Source organism: Brassica napus, chromosome A5 (assembly GCF_020379485.1).
Source record: "Brassica napus cultivar Da-Ae chromosome A5, Da-Ae, whole genome shotgun sequence".
Classification (NCBI taxonomy): Eukaryota; Viridiplantae; Streptophyta; class Magnoliopsida; order Brassicales; family Brassicaceae; genus Brassica; species Brassica napus.
The window spans coordinates 24,656,018-24,678,558 of NC_063438.1; the positions used below are offsets into that span (position 1 = coordinate 24,656,018).

The 22,541-nt window shown below is 39.5% G+C and overlaps 3 protein-coding genes across 3 annotated transcripts; 1 reads left to right on the plus strand and 2 right to left on the minus strand.

The window, feature by feature from the left end:
* Nucleotides 1-1,755: 1,755 nt before the first annotated feature.
* On the plus strand, nt 1,756-7,394 carry LOC106452331 (chaperone protein dnaJ 11, chloroplastic-like). The gene is made up of 2 exons (XM_048779908.1): nt 1,756-2,031; nt 6,831-7,394. The coding sequence occupies exons 1-2, from the start codon at nt 1,886-1,888 to the stop codon at nt 7,162-7,164; spliced, it is 480 nt and encodes a 159-aa protein (XP_048635865.1). The 5' UTR covers nt 1,756-1,885; the 3' UTR covers nt 7,165-7,394.
* A 114-nt stretch (nt 7,395-7,508) lies between these two features.
* On the minus strand, nt 7,509-13,730 carry LOC106452332 (enhancer of mRNA-decapping protein 4). The gene is made up of 12 exons (XM_013894415.3): nt 12,803-13,730; nt 12,651-12,700; nt 12,414-12,570; nt 12,114-12,332; nt 11,663-11,791; nt 9,991-11,520; nt 9,421-9,780; nt 9,211-9,330; nt 8,920-9,090; nt 8,667-8,831; nt 8,202-8,321; nt 7,509-8,111 (listed from the first exon to the last, which is right to left on the minus strand). The coding sequence occupies exons 1-12, from the start codon at nt 13,478-13,480 to the stop codon at nt 7,812-7,814; spliced, it is 3,999 nt and encodes a 1,332-aa protein (XP_013749869.2). The 5' UTR covers nt 13,481-13,730; the 3' UTR covers nt 7,509-7,811.
* Nucleotides 13,731-16,126: 2,396 nt separating this feature from the next.
* LOC106452333 (enhancer of mRNA-decapping protein 4) lies at nt 16,127-21,829 on the minus strand. Its single transcript, XM_013894416.3, has 13 exons — nt 21,694-21,829; nt 20,932-21,605; nt 20,804-20,853; nt 20,560-20,716; nt 20,264-20,482; nt 19,836-19,964; nt 18,264-19,694; nt 17,677-18,036; nt 17,469-17,588; nt 17,167-17,337; nt 16,931-17,080; nt 16,720-16,845; nt 16,127-16,650 (listed from the first exon to the last, which is right to left on the minus strand). Exons 2-13 carry the CDS (start codon nt 21,574-21,576, stop codon nt 16,351-16,353), a joined length of 3,858 nt encoding a protein of 1,285 aa, XP_013749870.2. The 5' UTR covers nt 21,577-21,605; nt 21,694-21,829; the 3' UTR covers nt 16,127-16,350.
* Nucleotides 21,830-22,541: the final 712 nt, after the last annotated feature.

Below are 22,541 nucleotides of genomic sequence, written 5' to 3' on the forward strand. Positions count from 1 at the left end.
ACATAATGATTTTCACAAAGAAAAAATAAAAAATATATTTATGTTATGTAGTCTTATTTTATATTCTTTAAATAATATAATACAATATTATACATTATTTTTTAGAATTGTGAAATACATATAATATCTTATCCGCGCGTAGCGCGGTTAAAAAATCTAGTACATATAATTTGTTAATTTGCATATTAAAAAAAGTATTAAGGAACAGGCAAAGACGAATCAGCGTCTGTGGAACTTGGAGTGCACACAAAACATGACTCCCCCACCAAGTTCCAGTAGTCCCCACCTTAACTACACAATTAAACAAAGCACCATTATAATCAATCTTAATTAATCATTTTACTACTTTTGTAGAAAAGTATAAACGTTAACTATTGCTAGTCACTCATCATAAAATAACTAACAAAGTTGAATTCCACCCCCATCCATTACATCTACTACTAGAATATGTTACCTATCTATGATTGCTTATTACCACTGTTAACCACAGTCTAGAAGCTTATGCTTATTGCCAGTAATTCATGATAAAAAAACGTAAAATAACTAACAAAATGAAATTCCCACCGTCCAGGAGATAAAATAATTAATCTCTACCGATTAGTATCAACCATATATTACACAAGCCGTAACTACTTTTCTGTCTGTTTTTTACTAAAAGGTTGGACTCATCCATCGTTCAAACTAAACACATAACAAGGAGTGTGTTAAGCACATAATCGTCTCGCGGGCTTTGTTGCGTTCACTGTCTTCTAGAAGTCCTATCCATCTAGTTGGCCTAATCAAGACATCCTTTAAAATACACTCTTGTCTCTGTTTCTACACACTAGTTTGATCATAAAATAGATTTATGTAACTTAGCAATAATTTTGTTGATAAAGACAAAAGCAAAAGCTTCTGGAAAGGCGTTGATATTTATTTGTCTATGCGTTTATTTTTCTTGGTTGTAAAGATACTTTATTGCTGCTCTCTTAATTCTCAGCCGTTGATTTGATGGGCACAATTTCTTCTAGAAGCACATTCTTCTTTTCGATCCCAAGTTATTCTGCAAGTAATTATTTTTTTTCTTCTTTTTTTGAAAAAGGGCATTGCAAGTAATTAGTTGAGGAAACAGTTAAACACTATTGCCCACATTTAAATTAATGGATAGAGCTGACTGTTAAAAAAACACATCCTTTAATTTAATGTCTGTTTAATTAATGATGATACAAATAATAATTAAACATGCCAAAAAAATTTTAAATATTGTTTTTATCAACTTGACACGTCAATCTTAGTGAGCCGATCAAGTAAGCTGAGCCTAGCCAATAAAGAGATTCTAGAAGGCCAATCTTTTGAACTGGATGACACGTCAGTGTACCATAGATTTTTCAGAAAACTGGTGACTGCCGTCGCCCCCACGGGTTTTACCTTTCTTTTTTCCTTGAATTTCGCTCCTTTTAATTACTTTATTTACATATTAACCCCATAACTTTTACTTTAAATAAAATTGAACAGTAGGTTTTACTAATCAGCTAAGAAAGCTTTTTTTGTTTTGTCGTCGCTAAGAAAGTTAATTTAGTATATCTCTTATATATCTTGGTTGACATTTCTCTAATTTTCAATAACAGCTGGAATGAACATACCCGGATTCTAAAACCAAGTAGTATATTTTTCTAAAAATTAAAATATTAAGAAAATAGCAACGAATATTCTAAATTAACAAAATCAAACAAAAACTTTTGGACTTTGAGCTCTCCTCTATAAATAAAGGTAACATTCTCAATCCCTCTCTCCTTGTGATTCATATCTTCTTCCTCAACACGAACCTCTCTGCTTTGCTTCTTTTCAAAAAAAAAATTCAATTTCTTTCGAATTTGCCCCTCTGGTTTTAATCTAATTACTTAAAATGTCTGGAATTCTAGTTTATTCCGCCGCTAGCTCCCTTCGATTCTCGCCGGGAAACAGCTTTACGGCGAAGACAGTCCGATCTCGCAACGGAAACGCACGGTTTCCCTCCGGAGCTACGTCGGTCAGGGCTTATACGCAGCAGACATTGTTGAACCAAGCTTGAAATAACTTGAGTGTCAAGTTATCTATTTCCTACCGAGTTATGGAATAGGAAATAGGAAAGTCCTTAAGTGTTTAGGAGTTATCTAAAACATCATTATCTTGTGAGTTTAGGATTTTATATTCTTATATATATGGAGATGTCAAAGTGTGACATAATATAAGAAATAATTTGTGATTGAGGGCTTAAGGTTTTGAGTGAGTTTCCTTAAGATATTAATAAGAGAGTGATTCTTATTAAGAGAATTCTTGACTGTGTTCTTGAGATCGTGTTTTTACATTTGGTATCAGAGCATTAGGAACGATTCAAAAGAAAAAAATATATAAATCGTGATCAACACATATCATGAGTGACGACAAGAAAGACGACGGTATGATCAAATCGAAGGAAATTGGACCATCCTCCATTAAGTGTCCTATGCTTGATTCAGCAAACTACACAGTTTGGGCCATACGTATGAAAGTTGCTCTCAAGGTAAACAAGGTGTGGGAAGTTATAGAACTTGGAAGCAAAGATGAGAATAAAAACGATATGGCAATTGCATTATTGTTCCAATCTATACCAGAAGCATTAATCCTACAACTTGGAGATCTTGATACCGCAAAGGCTGTATGGGAAGCCATAAAGGCTAGACATGTTGGAGCTGATAGGGTTAAAGAAGCTAGACTACAAACCCTAATGGCTGAGTTTGACAGAATCAAGATGAAGGAGTCAGATACAATTGATACATTCGTGGGAAAACTTTCAGAGATTTCTTCCAAATCAATAGCACTTGGTGAGATCATCGATGAACCAAAGCTAGTTAAAAAATTTCTAAAAAGTCTACCACGAAAGCGTTATATACATATCGTTGCAGCACTTGAGCAAGTGCTTGATCTTAACTCCACTAGTTTTGAGGATATTGTTGGAAGATTAAAAGCATATGAAGAGAGAACTTGTGAAGAGAATGACGAAGAAGAAGAATCTGAAGATCAAAAAAAGCTCATGTATGCAAACTCTGATTCACGTCCTCAAGAGAATCATGGAGGAAACAGAGGAAGAGGAAGAGGATACGGTGGTGGTGGTCGATCATACTGGAGAGGTAGAGGTCGTGGTCGTCATAATTCCTGGTATCGACCAGAGCGAGATGATTCAAAGATAACGTGTTATAGGTGTGATAAGTTAGGACATTATGCAACGGATTGTCCAGATAGGCTACTTAAACTTCTTCAAGAAACAACTGAAAAGAAAGAGGTGGACACAGAAGAAGCTGATAATTTGATGTTGCATGAAGTCGTATATTTAAATGAACAGAAGGTAAAGCCTAGTTCATTCGATAGCGACCAGGATTCCGATTTCTTGTGGTATCTTGATAATGGAGCCAGCAATCATATGAGTGGGAATCGGTCATTCTTCTTTGAGCTTGATGAAACCATTAAAGGAATGGTAAAGTTTGGTGATGATTCTAGAATAGAGATACAAGGAAAAGGCTCAATACGGTTTCTACTCAAGAATGGCGATAAGAAGGTTCTTAATAGTGTTTACTTTATTCCAGACCTAAAGAGTAACATTATAAGTTTGGGGCAGGCCACTGAAGCAGGGTGTGAAGTTCGTATGAAGGATGATTACTTAAAATTACATGATCGAAACGGAAATCTAATAGCAAGAACTAAAAGATCCAAAAATAGGCTATATAAAGTAACGATAGAAGTGGAGATCATCAGGTGCTTTCAAGTTGCAGGTTCGAGTGAAACAAATAAATGGCATTCCCGATTGGGACATGTCAACGTCGACACAATAAGACTAATGGCTAACAAAGAACTTGCGCTTGGATTACCAAGCATCTCTATGGAGAAAGAAACGTGTGGATCTTGTCTGAGAGGCAAACAAACACGACAGAGTTTTCCTCAGGCGAGCACATACAGAGCTACACAACCCCTTGAGCTGGTACACGGGGACCTTTGCGGGCCAATCACGCCATCTACCCCAGCACACAAGAGATATGTGTTTGTAATCATTGATGACTATTCTAGATACATGTGGAGCATTCTATTGAAAGAGAAGAAAGAAGCGTTTGAAAAATTCAAGATATTCAAAACACAAGCTGAACAAGAGACAAGAGCCAAGATCCTTACATTCCGAACAGATAGAGGAGGAGAATTTACATCAAAAGAATTTCAGAGTTTTTGTGAGAACAATGGAATCAAGAGACATCTTACAGCTCCATACTCACCCCAACAGAACGGAGTTGTTGAGAGACGCAATAGGACGTTATTAGAGATGACTAGAAGCATGCTTAAACACCAAGACATGCCTAACTACCTATGGGGAGAGGCTATAAGACATGCAACCTATCTCATTAATCGTCTTGCAACAAGATCTTTGAATCCTCCACAGACACCTTATGAGGTGCTACGTAGAAGAAAACCTAACCTTGGACATATTCGTATCTTTGGGTGTATAGGTTATGCGAGAACAGAGGAAGCAGGGAGAAAGAAACTAGACGATAGGTCAAGGAAACTTGTTCATCTCGGAACCGAACCCGGTTCTAAGGCATACCGTCTCCTAGATGTCTCAAGTCAGAAGATTGTCGTCAGCAGAGATGTAATATTCGATGAGGATCAAGGCTGGAACTGGAATAACAAAGGAGATATCAATACTGGAATACTCAATCTACGTTTTGAGAAGCTTGGAGATCACGTAAGTGAAAAGGATGAGAGCAGTGGTGATGAAAAAGAAGGAAGAGGTTCAGCTCGAGTTATGAGTGAACCAGAGAGAGATGATGATACTGAGGAAACTCAGGAGATAAGCGAAGCAGAGAATGATGACGAGGATGAAGAAGCTGCCGCTCCAAGACGATCGGACAGAACTCGGAGAAAACCTGAGTATCTTAGTGAATATATTTGTCTTGCCGAGACCGAGTATGAGAGATTGCTTATCATGATCAATGAAGAGCCTTGGGATTTCGAAGAAGCTAAAAGTCACAGAGAATGGATAGTAGCATGTGAGGATGAGATAGAGTCCATAGTAAAAAACAGGACTTGGGATTTAGTCGACTTGCCACTAGGAGCCAAGGCTATTGGCTTAAAATGGGTCTTTAAGATCAAGCGAAACCCCGATGGAAGCATAATCAAATTCAAAGCAAGATTAGTAGCCAAAGGTTATGTACAAAGACATGGCATAGACTATGATGAGGTGTTTGCACCTGTGGCGCGAATTGAAACCATACGGTTTATTCTATCTCTTGCGGCTACCAATCATTGGGAAGTACATCATCTCGATGTGAAGACTGCGTTCCTTCATGGAGAGCTAAAAGAAGAAGTATATGTGAGGCAACCAGAAGGATTTGAAGTTAAAGGAAGAGAAGATAAAGTGTATAAGTTAAATAAAGCGCTGTACGGACTCAAGCAAGCCCCAAGGGCTTGGAACATCAAGCTCAATAGCATACTACGAGGTCTTGGCTTCGTCAAATGTTCTAAGGAGGCGTCTCTATACCGAAGGAAAGAGAATGATCAGCTACTGATCGTCGCAGTTTATGTGGATGATCTTCTTGTAACTGGATCAAGACTAGAGATGATACAAGAGTTTAAAAAAGAGATGGCTACAAACTTCGAGATGAGTGACCTAGGGAAGCTGAGCTACTATCTCGGTATTGAGGTAACTCAACACCCTGATGGTATAACATTGTCACAGGAAAGATATGCATCCAAAATACTTGATGAAGCAGGGATGGGGGCTTGCAACTCTTGTCAAATTCCGATGGAGCCAAATATAAAAATGTCAAAGGGTTTAACCGAGAAACGCGTTGGTGAGAAGGAGTATAGAAGAAGTATTGGGTGCCTACGGTATCTTCTCCATACCCGTCCGGATCTCTCTTTTGTTGTGGGAATGCTAAGTCGATACATGCATGAGCCAAGAGAAACTCATAACGCGTGTCTCAAGCAAGTATTGCGATACTTACGTGGAACTTTGAGCTACGGTTTGTCTTATAAACGAGCTGATGGTATGAAGCTAATCGGATACAGCGACAGTAGTCATAATGCAGATGCAGATGATGGAAGAAGTACAACTGGTCATATTTTCTATCTTGAGAAGTGTCCTATTACTTGGTGTTCACAGAAACAGGAAACGGTGGCACTCTCATCATGTGAGGCAGAGTTTATGGCAGCTACAGAAGCTGCGAAGCAAGCAATATGGCTCCAAGAACTTCTAGCTGAGGTAACGGGAAGGCAATGCGAGAAGGTGACAATTCGAATCGACAATAAATCGGCAATAGCTCTCACCAAGAATCCAGTATTTCACGGTCGCAGCAAACACATACACAGGAGGTTTCATTTTATAAGAGAATGTGTGGAGAATAATCAAGTAGAAGTGGATCATGTGCCGGGAACGGAACAAAAGGCTGATATACTAACTAAGTCACTTGGAAAACTAAAATACAGAGAGATGAGAAGCTTCATTGGTGTTCAAGATTTGAAGGTTAGAGATTTCAAGCTTGAGGGGGAGAATGTTGAACCAAGCTTGAAATAACTTGAGTGTCAAGTTATCTATTTCCTACCGAGTTATGGAATAGGAAATAGGAAAGTCCTTAAGTGTTTAGGAGTTATCTAAAACATCATTATCTTGTGAGTTTAGGATTTTATATTCTTATATATATGGAGATGTCAAAGTGTGACATAATATAAGAAATAATTTGTGATTGAGGGCTTAAGGTTTTGAGTGAGTTTCCTTAAGATATTAATAAGAGAGTGATTCTTATTAAGAGAATTCTTGACTGTGTTCTTGAGATCGTGTTTTTACAGACATTCAACGCCGAGCCAGCTGTAAAGGAATCCGTTCGCCGGCGAGCGTCGAGCCTCTACGAGCTGCTGAAAGTCAACGAAACGGCGTCGTTGACGGAGATTAAGACGGCGTACCGGAGCTTGGCGAAGGTTTACCATCCCGATGCGTCGGAGTCTGACGGGCGAGATTTCATGGAGATCCACAAAGCTTACGCGACGCTGGCGGATCCGACGACGAGAGCTATATACGATTCGACGCTGGTAACACGGCGGAGACGGGTTCACGCTGGAGCTATGGGTCGGGCGGGTCGGGTGTACACGACTACCCGGAGGTGGGAGACGGATCAGTGTTGGTGATTTTTTTGTGGCAGCGAAAGGGCACTTTTTGACTTTATTTTCCCCTTTTTAATTTTTTTTTTTTTAGTTTTCCTTTGTCATATCTTTGGAAAATTAAAGGGGGAAATAAGTTGTACGAGCCTTTTTTTTTTAACTTAAGAAGAGACGTGTATATTATTTTTGCTTCAAGTTGTGAATTTTGCATCACAATCATGACTTTTAAAATTTAATTCAGGAAATAATTTAAGACATTTTTTATAAATTAATAATCATAGTTTATACTTTATACTATAATTAATGAAATTTTGTAACACAACTAACATTGTAAAGAACAGAAAAAAAAGTTGTTCACACACACTGTAAAGGACAGGAACAGAAACAAATACGTGCCTGTGAGTTTTGAATGAAAACCTCCAAAACATTGGTTTGGTTTTTACATAAGATCAACTTGAGGAAACGTATATGAAACAACCAGATTATACACTTAAAAGAAAAATGACAAGGAAAATACAAAATTCAAACCAAAAATGAAAAGATGATCAAAAATCTGACAAACGTAGAGATACACAGACACGAGTAGAGAGATTGTTGTGTTCCTATGTTTTTTTTTAATAATAAGCAACGAACAAGGCGAAAGAGAACAAAGAGAGAGAGAGAGAGAGATTGTCTCATTTGCAGGCCATTAGCATGGAGTTTATCACGTGCATTATAAGTCTCGTGGCAGAGACGTCGCTGCCTGGTGCGTTGCGGTGGTGGTGCAGAATCTGATACACTTGCTCAAAGATTGGGCGACCATGGACAGCTACCATCGGGTCTGATGGGTTAATTGCTGCAACCACATCGGTCATCCATGCAAGCTTACGGGATGAGTCCTTGCTGATGTCGCAGGCTAGCTGTTGCAGCAGTGACAGAAGTACGCCTTGGCTTAGAGGAAGCGGGTTCATCGCCAGTAGTCCACGCAGATCCACCTGAAATTGGCAAAAACCAATGTCATGGAATCTTTTAGGTAAAACTGATGATAATGAGAGATTTTACAATTGCGCAAAATTAAATTTCACCTGTGAGCAGAGCCATGATACTATGGAGACATCGCTTCTCTGTAAAGCTGAAGTAAATGATTCTTCATATTTGCGTTCCGATATCAACCTGGATAGTTCTGTTATTGGGTCTGCTTCAACCTGAAAGGAATATGTATGTTTGCGATTGTCAAAAACTCAGACAAAGATATCAACTTGGGATTCTTCTAAGATCCATTAAATGAATGTCTCTTCAATCACTCTGTGGCGCAGTTCATAAGAGACAACAGTGAACAAAACGATGCAAGGTCCTAGACCAATTCCATATGCTTACTTCTACCTAAAATTTCCTTTGGTAGCACTCTAGCTAAATCGAATCAACTATGATTGCTGAGCAGTTACAATTAACTACATGCCACCTAGGGTAAATTACAATGATCCTACAGTAGACTAACACAAGGCTTATATCACATTCATAGTTATGATTAGTTCCAGAAATGTGAAAACCTTTTCAAGAAGAGCACCCAAAGGTCCACTACTTCGTTGAGAAACCAAGGTGTTTGATCCACTAGAATTTGCTCCAGCGGCGGCGAGAGCTAAGCGATTCCTTTGGCTCTCCGCTAATTCACGGCTCAATGCTTGAGTAACTGACGACGCAGAAGTAATGGTTTCCTGTAGATCATGTAACCAGTTCAGCAAGTGGAATAATCTGTTTCGATCTTGCAACCATAATGGGAAGAAGGATGATTTTCCATCATACCTTTAAAGTATGAGCAAGCTGGGAGTGTCCAGCGTCAAACCGTTGTTGGGCTGCGTTTGTGTGCTCGGCCATCCCTTTCTGGAAGGCTGCGTCTACTTGCTCAAACATGGTCTTGCATGACCTCTCAAAGGAAGGTATGAGCGAGGCCTCCAGACCCGACCTAAGAGCTTCCTGACAATTATAAATGGTAGAAATATAAGAGATCAGTTCCATTTTCGCCAAGCTATGATGCAGTTAAGACTTGCAGTCCGTCTACATAAGTGATTTTAAACATGTTGAATTCCAATTTACCTGGAGGGCTTGCCTGCCAGATGTCTGAAATTGGGTTTGAATTTGCTTAGTTATGGTTGCCTCAAGCTTTGAATTAACAGATTTATCAAGCTGATTGACTGCTTTGTCACCAAGTCCTCTCTGTATAAAAGAAAGAAAAAGCACTTTTTTCAACAATACAATAATACGATTTGAAAAATCAACTCTACCAATTAGAAGTAAAATTTGAACCTGGAAGGACTCTGTGACTGAGGAAGATACAGTTTTTTCAATAGCTGGTGACAACGCACGAGCTAGGGCTGGAATCATTGTAGCAAACTCCTTCTTTATCGTTTTCTCAAACAATGCATTTAACTCTTTGCTCATGAAGTTTGTCACTGCATTCACAATTTGCTGTGAATTATCACGCATTGCCTTTTCATTCTTAACGATCTCCTCTTGTAAGCGGGCCCAAAGAGCATCAGCATTTGACTTGCTGGATCTCTCAATCATTCTCCCTAAAGCCACTTCTAGTCTTTTACCTTCTTTAGTAACAGGGCCATTGACAGCATTGGACAGTTGTCTCTGCATCTCCTTCTGTGAAACCATCATCTGCAAGGGAAATAATGTTTTCAAGTCAACAAATATTTAACAAATTACCCAGGTACGTCTTATGAAGAAAAGTAAAACCTATCAACGAGAAATGCAACTTTCATAGAGATTACAATCTCGATTGCTACAAAGGAACATGTTCTATGCCAAATCATAGTAACCGCAAGTTAAGCAATAGGTTAATTATTGATGTCAAGATCAAAATGTCACCTGATTCATTGTTTCTTGCAAAGCTAAGATAGGTTGGCTTGAACTCTGAGTTTGCTCATTGTAGGTATCAGCCAAATTAGCAACATTTGAGGATGTAGATGACAATCCGGGACCTTGTGAGCTTTTGGACTTCTGCTTCTTCCCTTTGTTTGTAGCGGCTGACTGTGAAAGCCCAATTGATGAAACCGACTCAGGAAGCTTTCCAGACACATCTCTCGAGTCAAGATTATCCCCAGCTTGTACAGACTGTTCATAAGCCTTAGATTCCTCTAACTCTGTACCAGGATAACAGTCTCTTGCCATCTCAGTGCTCAGGTTCGTAGTCTGTGAGTAAAAGGTTTTTTCTGTATTTACTGAAGTGCGATGCTCAGTTTCATCACTGTAATTGATTTCACCATTCTGCGTCGAACTTGATTCCCCTACTTCTTTTACCTCAACTTCTGTGTCTCTTGAATCAATATTGACGTCCTGGATATTTGCATCTCTATCCCTTTTGTCATCAGTGGTAATGGAAGCTTCAGTAGACGGAACGCGCATCAAAAACTCCGAAGGAGTTACAAGATGCGTGGGATGCTTGAAGAAAGCTTGTGCGGTTCGCATCCCAGACACATCATCATCAGGTGTAACATCATTGTCCTTGCTTCTTGAGCTTTCCTCCAAATTTCGTTCTTTAGCAGGATCTGGTTGCCTATCAACAGAATATACAGAAGAAGGTCCTTGGCCACCGAGTTCATGATGTGGTAGCATTGGCTCAATAACATCCACAGGAGTCTGATGGCCAGAAAGTGTACTTGATAGTCTGGGACTTAGAGGAAGCTGGGGTGAAGTAGCATACGTCGACCCTGCAGCACTGGTCTCAGATAGCAGCCCAGAAGCTTTAGGCTCACCGTTGGATGAAACAAGTACTGGTGCTGTCGTCTCCACAGATGCAGAACCCGCCGGATAAGTCGAAGTATTAGCACCTTTCGATCTATTCACTAAAATAGATGGTTTAGGCACTGAATCAACTGAAGGTAAATCTGTAAGCTTCATTCCAGATGGTTTTGATATGGCTTCAACCAAATTAGCCTCCCGCGAAACACTAGAATCTGACTTCTCCAAACCCACATTCTCCTCTATAGGAGGAGGCAAACACAAGGATAAGTCTAATGTATACTGCTGGATTGCTTGCGTCTGAACACAATAAACCTTAACAACGGCTTCTTCTGGTGGATCATTAGTCCCGATAAAACTTAATATCGGCATAGTGACTGTAAACTCAGACAAGTAGTCCATCCTTGTATCAGCTGGAGATGAGCCATAGTCCAAATGCACAGCATATATGGCGTTCCTTTTCGCATTTGCAAGCAAGAGGAGGCCTGCTTCAGACAAGGCTATAACTTGGTTGAAAAACGCCATCTCCGCTCGTGGCTCAGTTGAACTTTTCAAATCAAGTTTCTGAGTACAATTCCATGACTCAGATTCAGCTGGCAGGAGCCATCCTTCTTCCCCAGTCGGGACCCAAATCTTCATCTCTCGATTTAGAGGACCCTATAAATATTGCCAACACAGACAGAGTTAGCAACTAAGCACAAAGATAAGCTATGTTATAAAATGTAAAGTCAACACAGCAGATTTAATTTCCCATTAGATAAGACTCAAAAAAGTCGGAATACTGATACAAAATAATTACCCCAGTGATGAGAATGACGTGATCAGATCTCTCAGGGGATGTCACAAATGTTGCCGAATTGACTGGATGGCCATCATGAGGTCTCAGAACTGCAACTGGTTGGGCCTTGAAATCTTGCCAAATCTTAACCTGGTAAATATTATGAGGAAAGCGAGAGTAAGATTCTCTCTCTCACACACACACTAAAACACTAACTACTGCAAAATGTGACCGGCTGAGAAGCGACAATACAGAACTAAGCCAATGTTCCAAATTAAAAAAAGAGCTAGAACTGTAATTGGATGTCAACTTCACTAGCATAACAAAGGTAAAAAAAAGTAAAATTCACCATTCCAATACGATGTGTAATCAGTTTCACCCCTTGAGTTAATTCATCTTTAGAAATATATATATTAAGAACAAAGATGATGGAAATAGGATGACTCGAGTGAAGTATAAAACAAATACGAACCGTGCCATCAACAGAAGAAGAAACGAGGCGTGTGATCATCCACTGGCACATAGATAAATCTGTAACCTCTCCATCGTGCTTGCCAACAATCTTCACACCGTCAACCAATTTATCAAGGTGGCACTGAATCGGAGACTCAGACGAGAATACTTCACCTCTGCCAACTTTGGTAGTATCAACTAGGAGGACGTGTTTACCAATTGAAACCACCAAAATTTCCTGAAAAGATAATTTTAGACACAATAAACACTGAAGTACATCAAAAATGCAACTAAAAGAAATGTTTTTTTTTTTCTATACCTGTTTGTGGGAGTGCCAACAAACACGTGGATGTTTGGTGTCTTCCTCACCAAGTATCTGAAGAGCAAGAACAATCTTTCCAGTAATCTGGGGGTCATCATCTCCCTCAGAGCCTTCAGATATTTTCCACACGAAAACTTTTCCATCTAAGCTAACACTGTTTTGGAGAAATAGAAAAAGCAGACTTACGGTAAGGTGATCTGTAAAAAAGGTAGCATAACAAAAAAGAACACAAACCTAGCCAGGAGATGAACATCATGAGCAAAGAAGGCCATGTCTGTCACTCGCTGCACACACACACACACACAAACACGAGTGTGAGTTAACATAAGGAAGCTAAAACCATATGTATACAAAGATTATTTTTTTAATTAATTATTATTATTAACCTGAGAATGGCCACGGAATAAAGCTCTTAAAGCGGTGTTAATATTGAGAACACGAATGTTTCCTCCTTTCAATCCATAGCATATGTAGATCTTGTTCACTGCGATCTGGCGACCCACAACTAGCTGAGGATCCGACCCGTATTTAGTAATCGGAGTCACCTCAAGCTGAGGCTGAATCTCGCCGTGTAGCCTCACGTCGACATCGTACACAGCGTGCTCCCCGCTCAACCGCCTCCCTCTAGGAAGCTTACAGCTCGGCACGCGAAGAGGACCCGAAGGAAACGAGCGGATCTCGGGAGCCTGATGCTGCTGCGGCGGCGGCGGATCTTGATTGGTCACGCCGCCGTTGTTGTTGTTGTTGAGGAGAGCCAGGATGTGTGTACCGGGATTGTGATTAGCGCTAGTGCGCGGCGACGGCGACGGCGACGGCGTATGGAGGAGATTCAGAGGTGGCGAGGGGAAAGGGAGTGATCTCTGTTGTTGGAGGAGGCTACTCGAAGAGGAAGGCGCGGCCTCTTGCGGAGGAGGAGGAGCGTAGGGTTGCTGAAGAAACGGACCCGCGGGGGGAGGGTAAGACGCCGGCGGCGTGGGGAAGGGGCTCGACGAAGGTTTGAAGAGAGTACCGAGATCGAACGGCGGAGGATTGTTGGGGTTAGTGTTACCGGGTGAAGACGCCATGGATTTGAGCAGATCTAAGATCTACGAAGCTAGGGTTTGCGGAATCGATTGATTAGATGGAGAGAAAAAAGGAAAGACTCGGCGGATCTGATAAGTCACAGACTCAGAGAGAGCGAGAGAGACGATGAAGAAGAAGAAGAAGACTTGATAGTGAGAAGAGGAAGAGAACTTTTGGAGACTTTTAATGAATTGATAAATGATCTAAGATCGCGATAGGTAATGTAATGGGAGGAGGTATACTAGTTAGTAGTAATCGTGTATTCAGCATCTGTTTAAGGATGAATTTTTCTGGTATTTAATTCATATTTTTCATTAATAGGCCTTTGTTTCTATTTATGGGTCTTATATACCCAGCCCACGTTAGCCTGAATCACTAGTCTTTTGGGTTTCTGCTGCTGGTTTGTCAAACACTTGCGGAAGATGATTACTTGTTATATGCTAGTTTAGCAAGGGGAAGTATCAATCAGTGATCAAATTTAAACTCTTACTAATTGACCATTACAGTATAAATGAAACCAAATGATTGTCTTCAAACTTATCAGTATGCCAGACATACCATATGCAACTCACTTCAAGAAAGGAATGGTTCATTGTTTCGCTCAGGAAAATGATAGGAACCAGATATTACTAGGAGATGATCATGTTATTGTATGTGTGTGTTTAGATTTGTGTTTTTAGAAATCTTTTAAATTTATTTGTTTCTAATAAAACGTTACAAAACTATGTAAATTTTATCAAAATAGTCAATACAAATATCCGCGCTTTGAAAAGCGCGGATCAAAATCTAGTAATAGTTTAACGTTGTTTCTACATTAAAGTTTTTTCTCAAATGTAATATTTATAGGACCTCCACTGTGTTCTTCAAAGTCGTTAAGCTTATCGAAAGATGAAGTTGGGTTTGTTAATTTGTGTGACGCTCCTCTTGTATATTACACTAATTAACCCCAACTTTGACCAGAGTAACTTACTCATCTCATACACGAGTAAGTTCCATCACTTATATTAGCAAAAAGTCAGATCTATTTGTGGATTTACGTATGTTCAGAGGCGGACTTATGTTAGGGAATAGTGTGTCAGGTTAAATATATAGTTTTGACGTTTTAGCTATATAACCAGTTGATTTGGCAGCTTGGTTGGTTAGTTTCCTCCTCTACTGACTCGCCTTTTCTCAGGTTTGAATCTCCTTGATACCACTTCATGATTATTTTTTATAATATATTTTAGATATGAGTCAAAGCCAATTTCTAAACCTCTAAAATTTGAAGCTGGATTCGCCACTGCAGTTGTAACAATCTTTTCGATTCTCTCTAAATAAATGAAATGTAACTTCTCTTTTGTTTGATAGTTAAAATTGTGTATTGATTGGTGTCACAGTTTGTTTTTTTCTAAATAAATGTCTTTACCCAAATCAATGATTAACATTGTAATTTCAACTCATACAAACAAATATAATAAAAATATAAAAAATAAATAAAAATCGACACACGCTCATTACATGCATTGACTTATATGTAGCACAAACTTGATGAGAAGTAGTTAAGTTAAGGTTATCATCGTTGATGAAATGATAACAACTAGATTCCGAGTGAAGTTAATGAAATGAGGTACAAATACAATTTTTAGGATAATGGTATGTATATAAACCTTTTTTAGGCTAAAGGTTAATAAATCTTTAAAGTAGATCGATGAGACATGCCATTTTGATTAATAAATCATGACCAAAGCAAGTTAAACAAATGGATGCTAAAGAAGGATCAAAATGTCAAATTTCTCATCCGTCAAGAAGGCAAAAACCCTTGGTTTTGTTGCTTTTTGTGTGGGAAATGTTTGTTTGATTGGTGTTTTGTAGAACAAACATTTTACGGACTAAAAACGGAGTATCTTAGAAACATCTTCACACTAACCAAAACCTATGAGTCAGGGACGAGTCAAGTCCAGTTCATAATGGTAGTGGTGTATACAGGACCGGATCTAAGCATAGACAAGTGAAATATTAGCTTTTGTCTCTATTTTCTGGATATGTTTTCCATATGCATAATCCCCTAAAATATATATAAAAAAATTATTAATATTTTTTAAAAATTGTTTCTATCACCCCCCCCCCCCCCCCCCCCCCCCCAAAAAAAAAAAAATCAGGTCATGTGTGTTTATATGCAGTATGCTTTTGCATAAGAATTCTCTCACGCTTTTTTCGTAATTTTTTCTAAAACAATTGAACATTTTTTGTGAAAATATTGTATATATACCAGTGACATTCTTCTATCATGTTAATATACATTTTCACTCTTTTAATAAAAATTATATAAGTTTTTTTAAGAGCAGAAAATCCATTTTCAACATATTTATCCAACTTTTTACTTAATCCATTAAATTTATAAAAGAAAAAGATTCCAATAGTATGTGAGAAGTGATGCACTTCACTAGAACAAAAAGTCAAAAATCTACTAATTTTCCACGTTTTTGTATATATATTTTTAACAGAAACTACAACAACAACAAAAAAAACGAGGAGAGAAATAAAACAGGTACAACAACAAAAGAAATGTAAACACAATAAATTAAGGGTGAGAGACAAGACAATATGCCTGATATGATTCCATTCCATCAGGCATCATCAGTTAGTTGTACGAGGAGGCAACATAGAAGAATAATAACTTCTCCGTTCGCTTGCATGTACGGTTTTGATTCCAAGAAATTTTGTTTATGGAATTTTTATAGAATCAACGCGTCCACTGTATAAACGCGTCTAAACAAGCGAGAATCTACATTTTAAGGAAAAAATGAAATGCAAAAAAAAAAGAAAAACCAAAAATGAAAGATTTTAGTGATCCTATGGTTTGTGAACAAGAAGATAGAACGAGAGGGAGTAATCATTTGCAGCCCATAAGCATGGAGTTGAGGACGTGCATTATAAGTCTGATGGCAGAGACGTCACTGCCTGGTGCATTAAGCTGGTGGTGCAGAATTTGGTAGACTTGTTCAAAGATTCGGCGAGCATGAACCACAATCATCTGATCTGATGGGTTAATCGCTGTAACCACATCTGTCATCCACCCAAGCTTACGGGAAGTGTCTTTGCTGATGTCACATGCTAGTTGCTGCAGCAGTGACAGTAGCACGCCTTGGCTCAGCGGCAGGGGATTCATAGCCAGTAGTCTATGAAGATCCACCTATTACACATCACGTTGTAAAGATAATGCAAACTTAAAAGATTAGGAAAATTAGAAACCAAATTTTACCTGTGCGCAAAGCCATGATACTATAGAGACATCGCTTCTCTGTAGAGCCGAGGTAAAAGATTCTTCGTACTTGCCTTCAGATACCAACCTGGATAATTGAGCAGTTGGGTCCATAGGTGCTTCAACCTGAAATGACATCAATTGTGATTGTATGCATAGATACTTGGAGAAAACTCGGAAACAGACAGACATCAATTTGAGATGTGCAAACCTTTTCAAGAAGAGTAGCTACTGGTCCCTTACTAACTTGAGTAACCGAGGGATCTGACCCACCAGTTAAGACGCCTGAGCGATTCCTTTGGCTCTCGGCTAAAGCACGACTTAAGGCTTGAGCAACTGACGACGTGGAAGTAATGGTCTCCTGTAAATCGCGAAAACTTTCTTTAGCAAGAGGAATTACATGACTCGAATAATACTGCTGGGAAAAAGGATGATTTGCCACCATACCTTTAAAGTATGAGCAAGCTGAGAGTGTCCAGCTTCAAACCGTTGTTGTGCTGCGTTTGTGTGCTCGGCAATTCCTTTCTCCAAGGCTGTGTCTACTTGCTCTAACATGGTCTTGCATAACCTCTCAAAGGATGGTATGAGTGAGGCCTCCAGACCCGACTTAAGAGCTTCCTGAAATTTTAAACATGGTTAGATATAAGAGTTCAGCTCTGTTTTCGTCAAGGCCAAGCTATGATGCAGTTAACATTTGCAGTACGTGTACAAGTACTTTAGATTTTAATACAAAGTAAACTCCAATTTACCTGGAGAACTGGGATGGCAGAGGTCTGAAATTGCGTTTGAATATGCCTAGTTAAGGTTGCCTCAATCTTTGAATTAACAGATCTGTCAAGCTGATTGACTGCCTTGTCACCAAGTCCTCTCTGTATACATGAAATTAAAAGCAGTATTTATCAACAATACAACAATATAAAGAGAAATCAGCTCTACCAATTCTCGTATAATTCTAACCTGGAAGGACTCTGTGATTGCAGATGATATAGTTTTTTCAATCGCCGGTGTTGCTGCACGTGCTATGGCTGGAACAATTGCAGCAAATTCCTTCTTGACCGTTTTCTCAAACACTGCATTTAACTCCTTGCTCATGAAGTTTGTCGTCGCATTCACAATATGCTGTGAATGGTCACGCATTGCCTTTTCACTCTTAACAGTCTCCTCCTGGAAGCGAGCCAATAAAGCATCGGCATTTGACTTGCTCGTTCTCTCAGTCATTCGACCTATAGCCACTTCTAGTCTTTTACCTTCTTTAGTGACAGGGCCATTGACAGCATTTGACAGCTGTCTCTGCATCTCCTTCTGCGAAACCATTATCTGCAAGGGAAATGATGTTCCAAGTCAGCAAATATTTAACAAATTACTCAGGTACGTCTTATGAAGAAACTATTATCAATAAATGCCAGTTATGCATAAGAGGACCCGTAATACGCAAGTCACGGTCACAACAAGTTTAATAGCGTGTGGGTAAAATGATGCAAGAGGAGAAAAGCAGATATTGTTAAGGAACTGGATACTTATTAGTTTCAAGATCAATTTGTCACCTGATTCATTGTCTCCTGCATGGCCAAGATCTGAGGAAGTGAATCTGTCAAGGGATGACTTAAGCTCTGACTTTTCTCATTGTAGGAGTCAGCTGACGAATTGGGATTCTGAGAACTTTTGGCTTTCTGCTTCTTCCCTTTGCTATTCGTTGCTGCCGACTGTGGAAGCCCACTAGATGAAACCAACTCAGGAATCTTTGCAGAGACATCTCTTGACTCAAGACTATCGTCAGCATGTACAGACTGTTCATAAGCCTTAGTTTCATCTGTACTAGGATAACAGTCTCTTGCCATCTCAGTGCTGAGATTCAAAGCTTGTGAGTAGAAGATTTTTTCTCTACTCTCTGAAGTGCCATTCATAGTTTCTTCATGATAATTGACTTCACCAACTTCACTCGCCTCAATTTCTGTGCCACTTGCATCGTTACTAACTCTATCACTCTTGTCTTCAGTAGCAACGGGGGCTTCGGCAGACGAAACGCCCATAGAGAACTCTGACGGTTTTACAAGATGAGTAGGGTGCTTGAAAAAAGATGGCGAGCTTCGGATCCCAGACTCATCGTCATCAGGTGTTATATTCTTCTCCTCGCTACTTGAGCTTTCCTCAAAGGTGTGCTTATCAACACCATAATCAGCAGAAGGTGCTTTGCCACTGAGCTCATAACGAGATTCTACCTGCTCAAAAGCTTCTACAGGAGTCTGATAGCCAGAAAGTTTACTTGATAGTCTGGGACTTAGAGGAAGCTGGGTTGCAGTACCATACGCAGACCCTCCACCATTGGTATCAGATAGCAGCCCAGAGGTTCTAGGCTCACTGTTGGATGGAACAATCGCTGGAGCTGTGGTATCCCCTGATGCAGAACCTTGCGATCTATTCACAAGTATAGATGGTTTAGGAACTGAATCAACTGAAGGGAATTCTGTAGGCTTCAGTCCAGATGGTTCTGACATGCCATCAACAAGATTTGCCTCCCGCGAAACACTAGAATCTGACTTTTCCAAACCCACATTCTCTTCTCCAGAAGGTGGCAAGCACAAGCATAAATCTAACGTATACTGCTGGATTGCTTGAGTCTGAACACAATAAACCTTAACAATGGGTTCTTCTGAAGGATCATGTGTACCTATAAAACTTAATATCGGCATAGTGACTGTAAACTCAGACAAGAAGTCCATCCTTGTATCAGCTGGAGATGAGCCATAGTCCAAATGCACGGCATATATGGCGTTCCTTTTCGCATTTGCAAGCAAGAGCAGGCCTGCTTCAGACAACGCTGTGATTTGGTTGAAAAACGCCATCTCCGCTCGTGGTTCAGTTGAACTTTTCAAATCGAGTTTCTGAGTACAATTCCATGACTCAGACTCAGCTGATAGGAGCCATCCTTCTTCCCCAGCTGGAACCCAAATCTTCATCTCTCGATTTAGAGGTCCCTGCAAACATTGGCAACACAGACAGAGTTAACAGCTAAGCAGAAAGATAAGCTACAGTATAACTGCAAGTCAACACCGCAGAGGACATTTGGCATTAGATAAGGCTCAGAAAAGATGGAAATGCTGATTCAAACGAATTACCCCAGTGATGAGTATGATGTGATCAGGTCTCTCAGGGGATGTCACAAATGTTGATGAATTGACAGGATAGCCATCATGAGGTCTCAGAACTGCAACTGGTTGTGCCATAAAATCTTTCCATATCTTAACCTGTTGGTATTACGAGGGAAGGAATAAGACTCACACGCAGACAAAAACACTAGCTATTGCACCAATATGTTTAGCTTTTAAAGAGACTGTGCAAGGCTGGATGAAACTAAACTAGCGAGCAAAACAAAGCTAAACAGGCTGACGGTGGTTCCAACTAAGTAACTTCACCATTCCACCCAAGTAAGTAACGTAATCAGCTTAAACTAGAGTTTTTGAGAATAATTTCATTATAAAGATATAAATAGATGATGAAAACAGGAAGACTCGAGTGAAGCAAAATGATAAAGATAAATACAAACCGTGCCATCAACAGACGAAGAAACGAGTCGTGTGGTCATCCATTGGCATATAGATAAATCTGTGACCTCTCCATCGTGCTTGCCGACAATCTTTACACCGTCAACCAATTTATCAAGGTGGCACTGAATCGGAGACTCAGACGAGAATACTTCACCTCTGCCAACTTTGGACGTATCAATTAGGAGAACGTGTTTCCCAATTGAAACCACCAAAATTTCCTGAAAAGATAATTTTAGACACAATAAACACTAAAGTACATCAAAAATGCAACTAAAAAGAAATGTTTTTTCCATACCTGTTTGTGGGAGTGCCAACAAACACGTGGGTGTTTGGTGTCTTCCTCACCAAGTATCTGAAGAGCAAGAACAATCTTCCCAGTTATCTGAGGGTCATCATCTCCCTCAGAGCCTTCAGATATTTTCCACACGAATACCTTTCCATCTAAGCTTACACTGTTTTGGAGAAATAGAAATGAAACGGTAAGGTCCTAAAGAGAAATTTAAAAAAAGACGTAAATAAATTTTAAAAAAAAACACTACCTAGCCAAGAGATGAACATCCTGAGCAAAGAAGGCCATGTCTGTCACTCTCTGTACGAACAAATACAAACACGTGTTAACCATATGGATACTTCAATTAAGTAGAGCATATGGATAACTTCAATTAACCTGAGAATGGCCTCGGAATAAAGCTCTTAAAGCGGTGTTAATATTGAGAACACGAATGCTTCCTCCTTTCAATCCATAGCATATGTACACCTTACTGACTGCGATCTGGCGACCCACAACGAGCTGAGGATCCGACCCGTATTTAGTAATCGGAGTCACCTCAAGCTGAGGCTGAATCTCGCCGTGCAACCTCACGTCGACATCGTACACAGCGTGTTCCCCAGTCAACCGCCTCCCCATCGGAAACTTACAGCTCGGCACGCGAATAGGACCCGAAGGGAACGAGCGAGCGGTTTCCTGATGATGCGACGACGGCGACGGCTCTTGATTCGCCGCCACGGCGCCGTTGCTGCTGTTATTGAGGAGAGCGAGAAGGTGCGTTCCGGGGTTGTGATTAGCACGCGGCGATGGGAGATTCACAGGCGGCGTCGGGTACGATAGAGTTCTTTGTTGTTGGTGCAAGTTAGCCGCGGGTGAAGACGACGACGACGACGAAGTCGCAACCTCGTTGTGGAGAAACGGACCTGCGGGGGGAGGGTAAGACGCCGGCGGCGTGGGGAAAGGGCTCGACGATGGTTTGAAGAGAGTGCCGAGATCGAACGGCGGAGGATTGTTAGGGTTAGTGTTACCAGGGGAAGACGCCATTGATTAGGGCTGATTCAAGATCGCCGAATCTAGGATTTACGAAATCGATTGATTCAGAGATTTCACAAAAAAAAAAAAAGTAGACTTAGCGGATCTAAATAAGAAACAGGAAGTTACTTGTGGAGGAGGAGGCGGTGAGCGACTTGAAAGTGAGAACAGCTCCAAATCTTTTTCTGGAGGCGTTTTTTTTTCTTTCTTTTTTCAGCGTGAAAATTGAAATATATTGCATTGGGTGGAGACGAAAGTTATAGGTGATGTTCATGTATATAGTAAAAATATGAGGATACGTTCTGTAATTATCAAATGCAACATTTAGATTTGGGCCTTGTTTCAATCGAAGCCCAAATCATTCTCAGAAATTTTCAGCACCGATTCTAAACGAGAATTCGGCCCAAAAAAACACGAACTTTTCATGAATTGCCAAAGAAAACTTGTACTCGACCCTCGTCAAAAAAATCGTTTACTTTTGTTGACTTTTTTAGTTTATTAATAAACTTAAGATTGACTTGCCAATTTAGCACGCCGTGAACTCACAGTTAACTAGACGTTAAATGTTAGCGTTAAGTGAAACGACGTCGTTTCATCTCATTTGAAAACGACGTCGTTTTACATGATTTGAATTTAAAAATATGTAAACCTCTAGATTTGAACCCAGGTTGATTGATCAAATGGCAAGGTATTTTACCACTGGGCTACTGGCACTTTCAATGTACTTACTAACATGCTTACTTTTATTTGGTACATATTAAATATAAAATATTCTCTAAAAACTTAAAAAGATCTTTAAAATTCCAAAAAATTGAAAAATAAGAAATTTTTTATAAAATTAATTTTAAAATTAAAATTGAAAATAAATTTTATTTTTCTTTCTAAAAAATAAAAACTCTTTCAAAATTTTCTAAAAAATTAAAACGATCTTTAAATTCCAAAAAATTGAAAAAAAAATAAAGAAATTTTTTATAAAA